General features: G+C 42.6%; 1 protein-coding gene across 2 annotated transcripts in view; it reads right to left on the minus strand.

Annotated features, from left to right (window-relative positions):
- The window catches only part of pnpla7b (patatin-like phospholipase domain containing 7b), a 334,759-nt gene that overhangs the window by 127,968 nt on the left and 190,795 nt on the right, over nucleotides 1–15,996 (minus strand). For both annotated transcript variants that reach the window (XM_063073811.1, XM_063073810.1), the window contains exon 23: nucleotides 6,995–7,058. In XM_063073811.1, coding sequence (XP_062929881.1) covers nucleotides 6,995–7,058 — 64 coding nt within the window. The remainder of the gene's footprint in view (nucleotides 1–6,994; nucleotides 7,059–15,996) is intronic.

Below are 15,996 nucleotides of genomic sequence, written 5' to 3' on the forward strand. Positions count from 1 at the left end.
CGAACTGGAGGGGATCTAAGCATGGCCTGACCATAGGCTGGAGCAGCTCCAGAACAAGTCTCTCCAGGGTCTTCATAATGTGGGAGATCAATGCCACCAGTCTGTAGTCATTGAGGCCGCTGGAGCGCAGTGTCTTCGGCACAGGGACGAGGCAGGACGTCTTCCACAGTACAGGAACCCTCCGGCGCCTCAGGCTCAGGTTGAATACATGGCGAAGTACTCCACATAGCTGAGGGGCACAGGCTTTGAGCACCCTGGTACTGACACCATCCGGTCCTGCAGCCTTGCTTGGGTTGAGACGTTTCAGCTGTCTTCTCACCTGTTCAGCTGTGAAGCCCACCGTGGTGGTTTCGTGTGGGGAAGGAGTATAGTCATGAGAGCAGGGTGGGGGACTGTGAGGAGGGGTAGGAGGGGAGAGTGGAATATATGTTGGTGGGGGGCCGACAACAGATGGCTCATGTGTGGGATGGGCAGGGGCCACAATGTCAAATCTGTTAAAGAACAGGTTAAGTTCATTGGCCCTGTCCACACTGCCTTCAGCTCCTCTGTTGCTAGTTTGCCGGAACCCAGTGATGGTCCTCATCCCCCTCCAGACCTCTCTCATGTTGTTCTGCTGGAGTTTCCACTCAAGCTTCCTCCTGTACCTGTCTTTAGCCTCCCTGATCCTGGCTTTCAGGTCCCTCTGTATTGCCCTCAGCTCCTCCCTATTTCCAGCTCTAAACACCCTCAGGAGCCTCAGGACTCACACCACCATGTTCAGAGACAGTTATTACCCCTCAACTATCAGGCTCCTGAGCCGGATGGATAAATTCACTCAACTTCACTTGCCCCATCATTGAACTGTTCCCATAACTATGGACTCTCTTTCAAGGCCTCTTCATCTCTTATTCTCAATATTTATTGTTTATTTATTATAATTTCTTTTTGTACTTTTCTTTTAGTCTTTGCACAATTTGTCGTTTGCACACTGGTTCTCTACTCTGTTGGTGCAATCTTTCATTGATTCTTTTATGGTTATTATATTTATTGAGTATGTCTGTGAGAAAATGAATCTCAGGGTAGTATATAGTGACATATGTACTTTGATAATAAACTTACTTCAAACTTTGAATTCTTACTTCCCACCTGGTTTCATTCGCTCAGCATTCCCTTACCTTTCTGTTCTATCACCTACCAGCCTCTAACTCACCATCCCTTATACTGTTAAATACCAGCAATCTTTCCTCTTACCCTTTCAGTCCTAAAGCACAGTCTCGACCAGAAACATTGACATATAATTTTGCCTCCACAGATGTTGCTGGATCTGCTGAGTTTGCCCTCGGTTGTTATAATCAAGTGTGCAGGAATTTCGGTCCAGTTCTTAAGACTCCCTATTTTCTGCAGCTATTGCAGAATACTTCATCATGATTCACTGTTATACTTAGCAATCTGCTCCATTCATATGGTGTTACGCCTCCCAGGATTGAACACAACAGACCAGATGACTCTTAGAGCAACACACGAAGTGCTGGAGGAACTCAGCACATCAGGCAACATTGATGGAGGGAGGTGGACAGTCAGCATTTCAGGTTGAGATGCTTCATCAGGACTGGAAAGAAAGATGAAAAGTATCCAGTTTAAAAAGATGGAGTAAGAGCTGGCAGGTGATAGGTGGATCCAGGTGAGGTTAGTGGCGATAGGCAGAAGGAGGGAGGAGAGTGGGAATAGCATTAGAAGCTTGGAGATGATAGGTGGAAGTGGTAAAGGGATGAAGAAAAGGGAATCTGATAGGAGAGGACAATGAGAGGTTGGGCATGACTAGAATGAATTACTGCCTCAGCAAGGACCTGGACCCATTGCAATTTGCCTATTGCCACCATAGGTCAACAGCAGGTTCAATCTCAATGGCTCTTCACACGGCTTTAGACCACCTTGACAACATAAACACCTCTGTCTGGATGCTGTTCATCGACTATAGCTCAGCATTTAATACCATCATTCCCACAATCCTGATTCAGAAGTTGCAGAACCTGGGCCTCTGCATCTCCCTCTACAATTGGATCGAAGACCACAATCTGTGCAGATTAGTGATAACATCTCCTCCTCACTAACCATCAACACTAGTGCACGTCAGGGATGCGTACTTAGCCCACTGCTCTACTCTCTATACACCCATGACTGTGTGGCTAGGCATAGCTTAAATATCATCTACAAATTTGCTGACAATACAACCATTGTTGGTAGAATCTCAGGTGGTGACAAGAGGGCATACAGGAGTGTCTCAGAAAGGCAGCGTCCATTATTAAGGACCCCAGCGCCCAGGGCATGCCCTTTTCTCACTGTTACCATCAGGTAGGAGATACAGAAGCCTGAAGGCACACACTCAGCAATTCAGGAACAGCTTCTTCCCCTATGCCATCCAATTCCTAAATGGACATTGAACCTTTGGACACTACCTCACTTTTTTAATATATATTATTTCTGTTTTTTGCACAATTTTTAATTTATTCAACATTTGTATACTGTAATTTATTTATTTATTATTATTTTATTTTGTGTTTTTTTTCTCTTCTATATTATATATTCCACTGAACTGCTGCTTTTAAGTTAACAAGTTTCACGTCACATACCAGTGATAATAACCTGATTCTGATTCTGCATCTTGGTTTTTCCTTACCTAACAGCGATCTCAATAACATAGATGAGCAGTATATCAAATAAATAGCTAAGATAAGGAAAGGCTCATCCAATGAAAAGTCCCAAATGAGAATCGTAGGAGAGTGCAGTAAGGTTTCCACAGTATCATAATCAGAGCAATGATCATAAAATTATTAAAAACCCACTGGGTTGTAATTTGTGCAGGTTTTAATAGATTAATCCCACCCAATTTGAAACCAAAAAGGAAATGATAGACACAGTGTCTGTGGAGTGAGGAATATTCAATTAATTTTACAGATGAATAATGCACAGGGGAACTGAGCATTTCCGATACAGGGAAAATGAGTTATCTGAAATTGTTGTATTTACTATAGAGGCTGGAAGGTTGTCATGTGCCCAGATGGAAGATAAGGGGCTGATCCCCAACCTTATGCTGGGTTTTGTTGGAATAGTGCAGGAGACCATCAATCCATAGGTCATACGGAGAGTGGTAGGGAGAATTAAAGTGACAGACCACTAGAATCTCAGGGTACTGAATGAAGATATTCTGCAAGAGGAATTGTTATTGAAAGAAGGAAGTTTTCATAAACTCTTTAAAACTAATCCTGCTGCCCTGCTATTTCTCTTATTGCTCTGCAAGCTTCACCTTTTGAAGTTCACATTCCATTTCCTTTTAAAAGTTGCAGCTTTCCCAGAATCTTGTGTCAACAGCCTTCACCCATAGCTCAGCCCACCCCATGTCACATCAGGTCCAATATTCCTTTGGGCAGATTGTTCAGGAACAAATTCCTCATAAACCAAGCTCCAGCCTTGTCAAGGACACCCTGCAGCGTACAGGGGCTACTGGCAAAACACGGTAAAGTTTGACCAAATGCTACACAGAATACCGTAACAGCTGGCTAAGGCACCAACTTCAAGCTTAGCCAGCTGTCAAACATTTATCTGCCATTCACATTCAAATCAATTGTATCATTTTAAAAATGATTGAATAAAACTATGCAAAGAAATTGAAAATACTTCAACTGCACAGTAAACATCTGGTAGAGTTGCTGTCTCACATCTCCATGACTCTAGGTGAATCCTGATCTCCAGTATTGACTGTGCGGCGTTCTCCCTGGACCATGTGGATTTCCACCATTGCTCCGGTTTCTTCCTACATCCCAAAAATGTGCTGGTTGTTACCTAATTGGTCACGGCAGCATAGAGGTTAGCACCTCTATGGGGCTATTAGGGCTCGGGGTATCGGAGTTCAGAGTTCAATTCTGACATTTTCTATAAGGAGTCTCTGTACATCCTCCCAGTGGAATGCGTGGCTTTTCCCCAGGTGCCCTAGCTTGCTTCCACAGACCAAAGATTCTCTGTAGGTTAAGTGGTCATTGTACATTGTCCTGTGATTAGGTTAGGGTTAAATCAAGGTTGTTGGGGATTACTGGGGTGGTGTGGCTCCATCAGCTGAAGAGGCCTACGCTGCACTGTATCTCCAAATAAATTAATTAAAATTACGGGCAAGTTGATGGGTATGTGGGGAGAATAATGGGTTAAGGCAGCGGTCCCCAACCTTTTGCATGCCATGGACCAATATCATTAAGCAAGGAGCCCACGGACTCCAGAATGGGAACCCCTGGGTTTATTGTTAAAATGGATCTTTAATTGCCAATATGGACTCAATGGGCTGAAAGGCCTGTGTTTGTGCTGCATCTCCATGACAATTATAAATATTTAAACATTCAGCCATTCCTGTTGTGGAAGTGACATGGATTGCTGACACTCCCCCTGGTCTAATTTCAAAAGTACAGTTGCTGGAATATTTCAAGAAATTAATGCTCTACTTTGGACTCCATGAGGACTTCAGTGTCAGAACACTCTCAGGAGGTCATTGGTGAAAAGTCCTCCAGATCATTTGGAGTCCCACAAATCTTGTATGCTTGCACAAAAGCCCCAAGCTTCCACATACATTAAAGAAAAATCCAGGTCATTGAATCTCTTTGCACTACCTTTCAGATGATAAGTTTCCTGTACTAATGTAAAGTGCTTCTATTCCCTCTAGATCTAGATATTTTACTTTTTAAGTTCTGTCTTCTGATTGCTAACCTTCATGCTGTTGATGTATGCAGGTTAGCATCACCCAGAATGGGCTTCGCATTACTATGATCATATCTTTGAAAATAATTATCTACCTACTGTGAATCTGAAATAAAAGCAGAAAATAATGTATCAGCACTGTTGGATGGTCACACCGATAACTTAGTTGAGATTCAGTTTCAGAATTGAAACATGACAGATCAAAAAATATTCTAATAAAATCAGGAAACTGAGCAAATACTGCAGGTAGCACAAAATTAGTGAGTAGTGTCTTTCAGAAGAACTTCTATGATGCTTTAGCTTGTTAACAATCCTCTTGTGGTTCCATAACCCACTCATCCTCTTGTGGTGGGTTTGGACTGGAGGAAGTTGGAGATTGAGGATTGAGGAGTGAATAAATGTACTGCAGAGGCTCGTGCAGCTTTTCATTACCTATCCCATCACACCACCTAGCCTCATCCCCTGCCAAACTTCACCATTCCCTTAAGTCCTCTCTTTCTAACCTTTAGTTATCTGTTCTCAGTGAGAATATGTTCTCAGTAAATTATTGCTTCTCTGCTAAACATTTCTTGTCATTTGTTGGACTGGGCAGCTCGGGCTTGACTCTGTCATGATCTTTTGGTTTCTGATTCCTTGGGAAAATCTCTGGAAGAAAGCATCAATTCAGAACACATACCAAATCATAGACCTGGAGATGAGGGATTTTAGCTACTCTAGCTACTTTAGTGGGGAAGTTGGTGTTATTTTTCCAGCTGCAGAAATGGTTGAGAGGATATTTGATGGAAAGAGAGCTATGGAGAGGTACAGCAGAGAAACAGATCCCTCAGTCCACCAATTCCGCACTGGTCATCAAGCACCCTCTTTTAACAGAATTTCTACTATAGCTATTTTAATCTCTCCACATTTCCTTCAGACGCTGCCGCTGCCCCACACAGCAGGGGCATTTTACAGTGGGCAATGAACTACCAACCTGCACACCTTTGCAATGTGTGAGGAAAGCAGAACAGCTGAGGGAAACCCATGTAATCTCAGGGAGACCATTCAAGCTCACACAGACAGCATACGAGGTCGCAGCTGAACCCGGATCACTGGAACTGTGGGCAACAGCTTTACTAACTACATCACTATGCACTAGTAGAACTGCTGTCTCATAGCTTCAATGTACAAGATCGTGACAGATTTGATAAAAGGATTTACTAAAATCGCTGTTCCCATCAGAAGGCAGTACAAGGACCAGTGGACACAGATTTAAAGTGATAGACAAAAATGCAGAGTGACGCAAGAACTATTTTAACTGATTATGATCTGAAACTGCCCGTTAGGGTAACAGAAGTGGAGCAACAAGGCCTTCCAAAAGGAAATAACAAGGGCAATTGAGAGAAAATAATAAGCAGGGTTATGGGAAAAGAGCAGAGAAGGAAGGACTGATCTTTTAAAACCAGCACAGATTACAACTCAGTGGGCTTTAACCACTTAATGATCATTGCTCTCATGACACAGTGGAAACCTTACTACACTTTCCTACAATTTCCTTTTGTGACCTTTCATTCGATGAACCTCTCCTTACCTTAGCTATTTGTTTGTTATACTGCTCAGTTATGTTATTGAGATTTAGGTAAGGAAGAACTAAGATCCACTGTTCTTCACTGTCCTCTCACATCAGATTCCCTATTTTTCATTCCTTTGTCACTTCTACTTATCCTCTCCCAGCTTCTAATGCTATTCCCTCTTCCGCCCATCAGCCCTAACCTCACCTGGATCCACTTGTCACCTGCAAGCTCCTACTCCACTTTTTTATACTGGATATCTTCTATCTTTCTTTCCAGTCCTGGTGAAGCATCTCGAATTAAAATAATGAGTGATGTTTCACAGCTTCATCATCTGCCTTTGTTGGCTTACTTTCTCACTCAACTGCCCTTAAATTAACAAATTCTTAATGAAACCACGTCATACCACATCACTACAAAGAAACACAAAGCTTCCATTAAAATCAAATAATCCCACAATGGAATCATCACTAAATTGGCGTTTTCTCCCCCATTCAGTTTCCAATAAGCTAACTGCCTTAAGAACTTGGTCAAGTGATACCTCCGTATGCAACCAATATCTCATGCAATTGAGAGTCACAGTCCAAACATTGTGCTTATAGATTATTTTCCCCTTCCCAAAATGATCCCACAGAAAATCAGAGTAAACAAACCACAAGAAAATGCTACTGAATAGAATAAGATCACATCAGATGTGTGACAGACACACAGTTAGGAAGTGACTTTACCTGTCAAAAGCAGTTGATCCAAGGCGCTGTTTAATGACGTCACTATTCAGTAACAAGGCAGGACCTAAAAAGAAAATTTACATCAGGTTTGGTTAAGTATATAATGCACTGACATGTTCATTTTTAGTGATCTCCACGATCTTAGGTCACAGGGAAGATGACTGGTGCATTTTCCAAAACTCCCCAGGAGTAAGAAAAGGTCCCAATTAAATGGAAAACACAGATGTAATCGCTTTATTCAACGAAGGGAGACAAAAAGCAGCAAGCTTGACATCTGTCACAAAAAAAATGTTGGAAGCTATTGGAATTGGTTTATTGTTGTCACTTGTACCAAGACACAGTGTAAAGTTTTGCTTGCATATTGTTCATACAGATCAAATCATGACACAGTGTGCTGAAGTAGAACAAGGTAAAACAGTAACAATGCTTTATAAAGTGCAACTGCTACAGAGAAAATGCAGTGTAGGTAAACAAGGTGCAAGATCATAATGAGGTAGATTGTGAGGTCAAAAGTCCAACTTATCATACTAGGAAACTACTTAATTATCTTATACAGTGGCATGCAAAAGTTTGGGCATCCCTGGTCAAAATTTCTGGTACTGTGAATAGCTAAGTGGGTAAAAGACAAACTGATTTCCAAAAGGCATAAAGTTAAAGATGACACATTTCTTTAATATTATAAGCAAGAAAACTTTTTTATTTCCATCTTTTACAGTTTCAAAATAACAAAAAAGGAAAGGACTTGAAGCAAAAGTTTGGGCACCCTGCATGGTCAGTACTTAGTAACACCCCCTTTGGCAAGTATCACAGCTTATAAACACTTTTTGTAGCCAGCTAAGAGTCTTTCAATTCTTGTTTGGGGGATTTTCACCCATTGTTCCTTGCAAAAGCCTTCTAGTTCTGTGAGATTCTTGGGCCATCTTGCATGTACTGCTCTTTTGAGGTCTATCCACAGATTCTCGATGATGTTTAGGTCAGGGGACTGTGAGGGCCATGGCAAAACCTTCAGCTTGCGCCTCTTGAGGTAGTCCATTGTGGATTTTGAGGTGTGTTTAGGTTGATTATCCTGTTGTAGAAGCCATCCTCTTTTCATCTTTGGCTTTTTTACAGATGGCATGATGTTTGCTTCCAGAATTTGCCGGTATTTAATTGAATTCATTCTTCCCTCTACCAGTAAATGTTCCCCGTGCCACTGGCTGCAACACAAGCCCAAAGCATGATCAATCCACCCCTGTGCTTAACAGTTGAAGAGGAGTTCTTTTCATGAAATTCTGCACCCCCTTTTCTCCAAACATACCTTTGCTCATTGCAGCCAAAAAGTTCTATTTTAACTTCATCAGTCCACAGGACTTGTTTTCAAAATGCATCAGGCTTGTTTAGATGTTCTTTTGAACCTTTTGAATAGAACTTTTTGGTCGCAATGAGCAAAGATATGTTTGGAGAAAGAATTTCATGAAAAAAAACCCTCTCCAACTGTTAAGCCTATACCTGCTATGTACCTCCTTCTTCTTAACCAGGACCTCAATATCTCTCAAAAATCAAGGTTCCTTAAATCTGTTATCCTTTCCTTTTATTCCTACAGGAAAATAGAAACTCCATATTCTCAAAATGTCACTTTTGAAGGCCTCCCACCTACCAAGCATACCTTTGCCTGAAAACAACCTGGCTCAATGCACAATTGCCAAATCCTTTCTGATACCATCAAAATTGGCCTTTCTCCAATTTAGAATCTCAACCTGAGGACAGGACCTATCCTCCTCCATAATGATATTGAAATTAATGGCATTATGATCACTAGATGCAAAGTGTTCCCCTATGCAAACTTCTATCATCTGCCCTGTCGCATTCCCTACTAGGAGATCCAGAATTGTACTGCCTCTGGTTGGGACCTCTATGCATTGATTAAGGAAACTTTCCTGAACACATTTAATAAACTCTTCCCCATCCAAGCAACACACACAAAATGCTGGAGGAACTCAGCAGGTTATGCAGCATCTATGGAAAAGAATACATTTTTGGGACAAGACTCTTCAATAGGACTGGAAAAAAAGATGGGTCTGAGTAAGCACCCAGCTCTTTTACAGTATAGGAGTCCCAATCAATATGAGAAAGCTAAAAAAAAAATCCCCTATTACAAGCTTACCTTTCTTGCAACAGTCTGTAATCTCTGTGTAAATTTGCTTCTCTAAATCCCACTGCCTACTGGGTAGTCTATAGTATAATCCCATTAATGTGGTCACGCTTTTCTCATTCCTGGATTCCACCCATTAACCTCAGTGGACAAGCTCTTTAGCCTGACCTGTCCAAGGATTGCTGTGACATTTTCCCTGACTAGTAACTTCACCCCTCCACCTTTAACCCCTCCCACTCTATCATATCTGAAACAACGGAACCCTGGAAAACTGAGCTGCCAGTCCTGCCCCTCCTACAACCAAGTCTCACTAATTGCTACAATGTCATAATTCTACTTTCTGATCCATGCCGCACATTCAATCACCTTTCCTACAGTACTCCTTGCATTGAAATCTACACAACTCAGAATATTAGTCCCTTCTTGCTTAGCCTTTCAATCTTTTTGTTCAGGGACCTCGAAATGAAATAAATAAAAGACACCTTTAGGACTGATGTCAGGTCATGGTCAATATGTGACAGCCAAAGCATAAACGTAAACCCTTAAAAACAGCTGGATACTGCTAGAGTGGGATTACTAGATCTGGATGGATAGATGATCTGAAAATAAGCACTCTGTGTTCCTCAATTAGCACATTAGATACATTACTGAAGAAAATCACAAGATGCACCTACATCATGCAGATACATCCTGCTAGCAAAATAGACTGTCTCATGATATCATTTTGTTGGTTACATAAAAACTGAAACTACATCATTTTGTAATAAAAGATAATCTTATTATGAGAAAGCACATAATAGAATAAACTATGAATAATGCATGTCATTAAGTAATAGAAAGCACAATGTAATGGAGCAACACAGTCACTAACATCAGGGAAAGCATTTGAGTTGCACTCAGCTCATAAATGAAGTGAGGAACCACCCCACCAACCCCTCAACCAATATGCCATATAGTCAATAAGACAGTAGATGGAGGAATATATCTCCTGAAGGGATCATCCTGCACAGTAGGGTGATTGTATTATAAACTGAAGAACACACAAAAAGGAGCAAGATGGCACAAGTAATCAACAGCTCACATAACTACCAGTTACTATAGTAGATATACTTCTGAACTGCGATGCTACAGTCTGCAGCCTGTAATTTTCCTTTTAAGGGTGCTCTTTGAACTGACTAAGCAATCTGGTGCTTCTGTGGTCTCCTGGGGGATTCAGTGAACGAGATGCTCCGGAGTGCAGGTACGGCTATTGCTGGGTCGGGGCCTAAAGGCAGAAGATGAACACGTGTTTGGCTCCCTCTCTTCTCGCTATTACCGTCAGGCAGGAGGTCCCAGGCTGCCAGGTTTGGGAGCAGATGTTGCCCTGCAGCCATCGGACTCCTGGACAAGCTTCACTGGCCTCAGCACTGCCCAGACTCCGCAGCTGCGGACTCACTTTCAAGGACTCTGTAGTTCATAATCCATGTGTGTTTTTTTTTAAACTATTTGCACGATTTGAGCAAGACGTCAAGGTCGAGGGCGAAGGATGAACCGCTGTTCAGCTCACTGCTCCACGAGGTTTACTCGCTTCAGCACTGAACTGACTGCAGTTGTGGTCTGCAACTATCGGCACGAGTCTCAATGATGAACTGGCTCCATGGATCTGACCTGCAGCCATCGGACTCCTTAACTGGCTTCACTCGCCTCAGCATTGAACTGGTTTCATGGTTGTGGACTGTTAATGTTCTGGGTGTTATTTGCTTACTTTTTTTATTGTTTGCACAATCTGTTCTTTTTTTTTGCACCTTGGGTCTTTAACAGTCTTTGCTGTGCATATTTTTAAAAATGGATTCTATTGTGCTTCTGTTTTGTCGCTGCCTGCAAGACGACAAATCTCAAGGTAGTATAGCGTATAAATAATTTGATAATAAATGTACTTTGAACTTTGAAAAGAGTCATCGTTTTGCACTATGGGGTCATCACTAAGATTTAGCAAGACAGCAAGAACTCATTCTAAAACTTACAAGAATGATGAAAGGAAGTCTTTGCTCAGAGAAAAATGCTGCCTTGTTTTAGGATGTTACATCTACAGCTGGGAGAAGAATAGATATTGAATTGTTATTGATCTATATAGACGGAGAACAGAAGAACATTGTTGTATCGTATGAGCAAACATTGCCACTGGAATCAATACACCCATTCTTATTCCAGTGATCCAGTGAGAACTTGATCATTTCTGTGGTTCGAGGGAAATGATGTTGCAGGGTGGAATGACAAATACAAGAAAAAAGGGACATCTGAAACCACTAATTCACAATGGCATGGCAGCAGTAAGACTAATGGCTAAACCATATGAGCATATCAATTAGGAGCAGGAACAGAGCACTCAGCCGTACTCCATTTGGTGAAACCTGATTGTAACTTCAGCTCTGCATTCCTGTCAATCGCAGTGACCTCTCAACCTCTCTCTGACATGCTTCCACAACCTTGCTCAAAGAGTGGAAGCAGAGTTCCAAACAGTTCCAATTTTTATGAATGACACCTCATCTCTTAACAATCCTGCATTTTCAAACACTGCCTCCAGCTCTAGATTCTCTCATAAGAAGAAACACATCAACGTACACCATGCCAAGGTCCCTCCAGCTGTTATTTATCTCAGTCAAATCTCCCTCACTCTTCTAAACCCCAATAAAAACACACACAGTCTGTCTAACAATTCCTCACGATGCAACCCATATATTCCAAATAGAAGTTTGAACTGCTTACACTGCATAAAATCTTTTCTTAAGTAAAGGCCACACTGTACAGGTGTGATCTCCGGTGTCCTACATAATAGATTGCGGTGAAGCCACAGATGGACTGAAAACCAGAGCCAATAAGTGTTTCTGAACATAGGGTCAGTAAGGGTACAGGGGATCAGCTGAACTTGGATAACTTCAAAGGAGAAGAAAAGAAAGCAGGACAGAAATTGGAATGGTCAAATAATTTAGGGAAAGCTAAGTGTCTGCAGACTTTAGGTCAGTGCCAGAGGTTAAGCTCACTGTTGATGCTGATTGATGACAACAACCAAGGGACAAAATCCTGCTTTATGAAGGATGAATCTATATCCAGAAGGGAAATCATGGCTCCACTATTCCCCCTCCAATTCAGATCTCCCTTTCATGTTCAGGTGTTTATATTCTCCATGAGTGAGTTGCTCACTCAACATCACAAGGTATCAGACACTGTGCCACCTGGAAGCCAGGACCTCCCCCACCTGCAGTGCATTAGGAGACGGCCACCAGTCACATCAGACTTCACTGTGAGGAGAAGCTGAAGATTCCCTGGGCACTTGAGTAGACTGCTGACTTCCACCTGGCATCACTGCAGGGGATGGAACTGACAATCAGGGAGTGACACTGAAGAGGAAAAGAGGCAGTGATGGGAGAACTGCCTCATTCTTGGAGCGAGCAAACAGCTCGAGAGTGAGGAGAGGTCAGGACTGGGAGACGGGCGGGGAAGAGCTAAGTAGAAATGAGGGGGCAAAGAAGTTGGGTAGAGGCTGAGGGAAAAGAAGTGGGTAAGCTCAGGAATGTGCGTATCAAATCTGTGTAGTTTCCAGGCCTCTTGGACTGCCTTGCAAGACCTTACTATCAACAGCAGAAAAAACTCAGCAGGTCAAGCAGCATCTGTGGCGGGAAAGGAACTGTTGACGCCTCCCCCACCCCACAGATGCTGGTCAAGCCACTGAGTTCCACCAGCAGTTTGCTTTTTGCTTATTATGTCTCTCCTCGTCCAGACGTACAACAGTCACATCACATTAAAGAATTCATGAGCAGGCGTGTTTCACAGCTCACAGCAAGTCATCTTTCATCCTGAGGGACTGCCTATAAAGCTAATACAGAAACACAGCCCTTCTACTTTTGCATTAATTTCCTCTTACAATAAACCAGAACATTCTGTAGGTTTCTCCAAGCTCCTGCAATATTTGCATATTGCAAACCATACAACACTGCACCCATATCTCACGGCCTCTGTAACTTGCACCATTTAGACAATATGCTTTCATTTTATTTCTTTCTGCTAAAATTGACAATTCACAAACCCGCATAGTATACTAGTATACTCCCCACTCTCTCAATCAATATATTCCACTACAGCTCATTCGCAAGTGTTACGTACCCTGTAACTGGGTTGCCAAACCAGCAGAAATGGATCACTCAGTTGGAGTCTGGATTACTAGAACTAAGAAAGTTTTATTAAAGAAACAAGCAACACAGTAATCGAAAGGATAATAAATGCAACAGTTCAGCAATGATAAACACACGTGCACAGAATTAAGATAACAGCATCAATCAAGCTCTATCGTTGTCTAGGGGTAAATGACCAATTTCAAAGTGACACAAAAGTCCAGTTCGATTTACTAGTTCAGTTCGCAGTAATCGTTGCCATGGCGATGGACAACGTGGGGGGAGGGAGAGAAAACGACCGATCATTCAGAAATGGCTTCCACTCACAGACCGGCGATATTGCTCACAAGCAGCTTTCGGGTGGGTCCTTTGTGATGTCACCTGAGGTCACCGACTGTGACCCCTCCTCCAGATGCGGTCGATCCTCTGCAGTGAACCCGGCACCCAAGCGAGGGTGGACACACACTGGGTTCCCGCTGATCATACCTTTCCACCCTGTGCGTTTAAGGTCTTGTACTTCCCACCGACTCGTGAGAGGCGCACCGCTTCCAGGGTCTCGTTACCTTGGGTGTCGTGTGTGTCCTGCCTTAGCGAACCTGTCCCTTTTTATCCCCCTGCTTGGGTATCGCCTGTCCATCACTTCAAACAGTTCAGGGTTCAAAGGGGGAGCCGCTCCAGACAGCTCTCTCTCCCGTCCCTTCATTACACATCTCCAGATCGCCTGTCTATCACTTCAAACAGTTCAGGGTTCAAAGGGGGAGCTGCTCTAGACAGCTCTCTGTCCCGTCCCTTCATTACACATCTCCAGATGCTGTTTCATTGTTCCTTATCTCTCCTTCCCCTGAGGACAGGTGGCAGACCAACTGCTGATCTCACAGGACAGCTAACATCTATGTGTATTCTCGTCACACAAGTTAATTTCCTGCCTATACTTGTGCCATCAGCAAATTTAGCAAGTGTATCTTCAGCACAAATCCCTGTGACACATCTTGCATTTCATTACATCTTGTCAGCTAGTAAAAGATCCATTTATTCCCAGTGCTTCTTGCTGGAAAGCTCACCTACCTTCCCTGTCCATATACTACCTCTTATACCACCAGCCTTTACCAGAGCAGGTTGGCCCTCTGTCAATAGGTCAGGGACCTCCTGTTGCTGCTCATCTTGAAAAGGAAGTCAGACAGCACATTTCCATAACGACTGGATGGACTGTCAAACTTGAAGTTGGTCTTTATTATGGTTCCTAATGTCTTTGCACACAAAGAGTATTTAAGTATATTTCATCGATAGCAATAAAAAGATCAGATACCACAACTGCTGAAATGCAGCATGATTTTCTTTCCAAATTGGATAATAGCTCAGCCACTTAGAGAAAACAACCATCTAAAAAAGCACAGCTGCAGAAACGTAAAATTAATGATCACTCACTTCTCCCCCTCCTCCATTACCTGAAGGTGAAATGATCACTAACTCACTTTTGCTTGATGGAACATGAACAGATTGCAAAAAAAAATGGCTTAACCAAAACTTCCATGAAAGCAAGAGGCATTAAGTTGGCATCGATTTATTGGAAGTCAGCTCTGTCATGCCCACCTCAGATAAAAACTCAGTACACAGCCAACAAATTGCTTTACATTCTACTAATCAATTGGAGAGACTGTGACTTTGTTTCCTATCAGTGAAGGCTCCTTTTCACTCTTTATACTGGCATCAAAATCACTAACACATCAATATGCGGTCTAAACACCCAGATAAGGGAAATGCATTTAAGTAATAAAGCTAAGGGTTAACAACCTGATGGGTAAAAAAAAATGATTATGGAAACAGCAATGAAGAATCTTTCTTTATCTGTGTGTGACTGTATGGACAGACCGAGATGGAGGATCTTCATTGCTGCTCTAAAAGCCAGCAGCATAACAGGCAGTAAGTATTTAAATAATAAGCTGCTGGAGGAATTCAGCAAGATAAGCAGCATCTGAAAAAGGAAAAGGATAATTCTAATTTTCAGGTCAAGAACCTGCGTCGCTGCTGCTCAGAAGAGGAATGCTCCACTGCAATAAGTCTGTGACCTGAATGACTTCTTAAAACTATAAAAAATAAACTAAAAGCCAAAATGCTGCTGTCCTCTTTACCTATTCAATTGCAGGGACAGAAAATTAAGCGTCTGAACCTTTTTCTCATCTAACATTCAGCATATTTTGACTGAGCATGAATTTGGAACGATAATAAAGACTTTGTTCAGGTTTGGCCAGTCCAGTCCAGTCATTATGGACACGAGCTGTCTGACCTCCATTTCGAGATGAGCAGCAACAGGAGGGCCCTGCACCCTCGACAGAGAGCCAGCCTGCTTTGGTAAAAGGTTAATGAGGAAAATCAAAGCTGGTGGCATTCAAAGTAGCATATGGGTGGGGAAGGAAGATGAGCTTGTTAACAATAAACAGTGGGCATAAATGGATCGCTTCCTCCTTCATCATACATCCACATTACCTATATTCTGCCACTGCTTTACAATTTTCCAGTGGGTCAGCGTGCGGCCAAGTGCCAGATGCCGGGGTTAGTGAGTGTCTGCTACTGAAACCTTGACCACCTACAACAAGCACCTTAAGGTGTTGTTAAATGCCAACACTGTTTCTGCAAGATGCACAAATGCACGAATGAACCCTTGTCAGCACCCTCTCTTGGGGGTGGGGGGGGGGAGGTTCTGGGTACTGAGACCCCTGCTGCAA

The sequence above is a fragment of the Mobula hypostoma genome, chromosome 21 (genome assembly GCF_963921235.1).
Source record: "Mobula hypostoma chromosome 21, sMobHyp1.1, whole genome shotgun sequence".
Classification (NCBI taxonomy): domain Eukaryota; kingdom Metazoa; phylum Chordata; class Chondrichthyes; order Myliobatiformes; family Myliobatidae; genus Mobula; species Mobula hypostoma.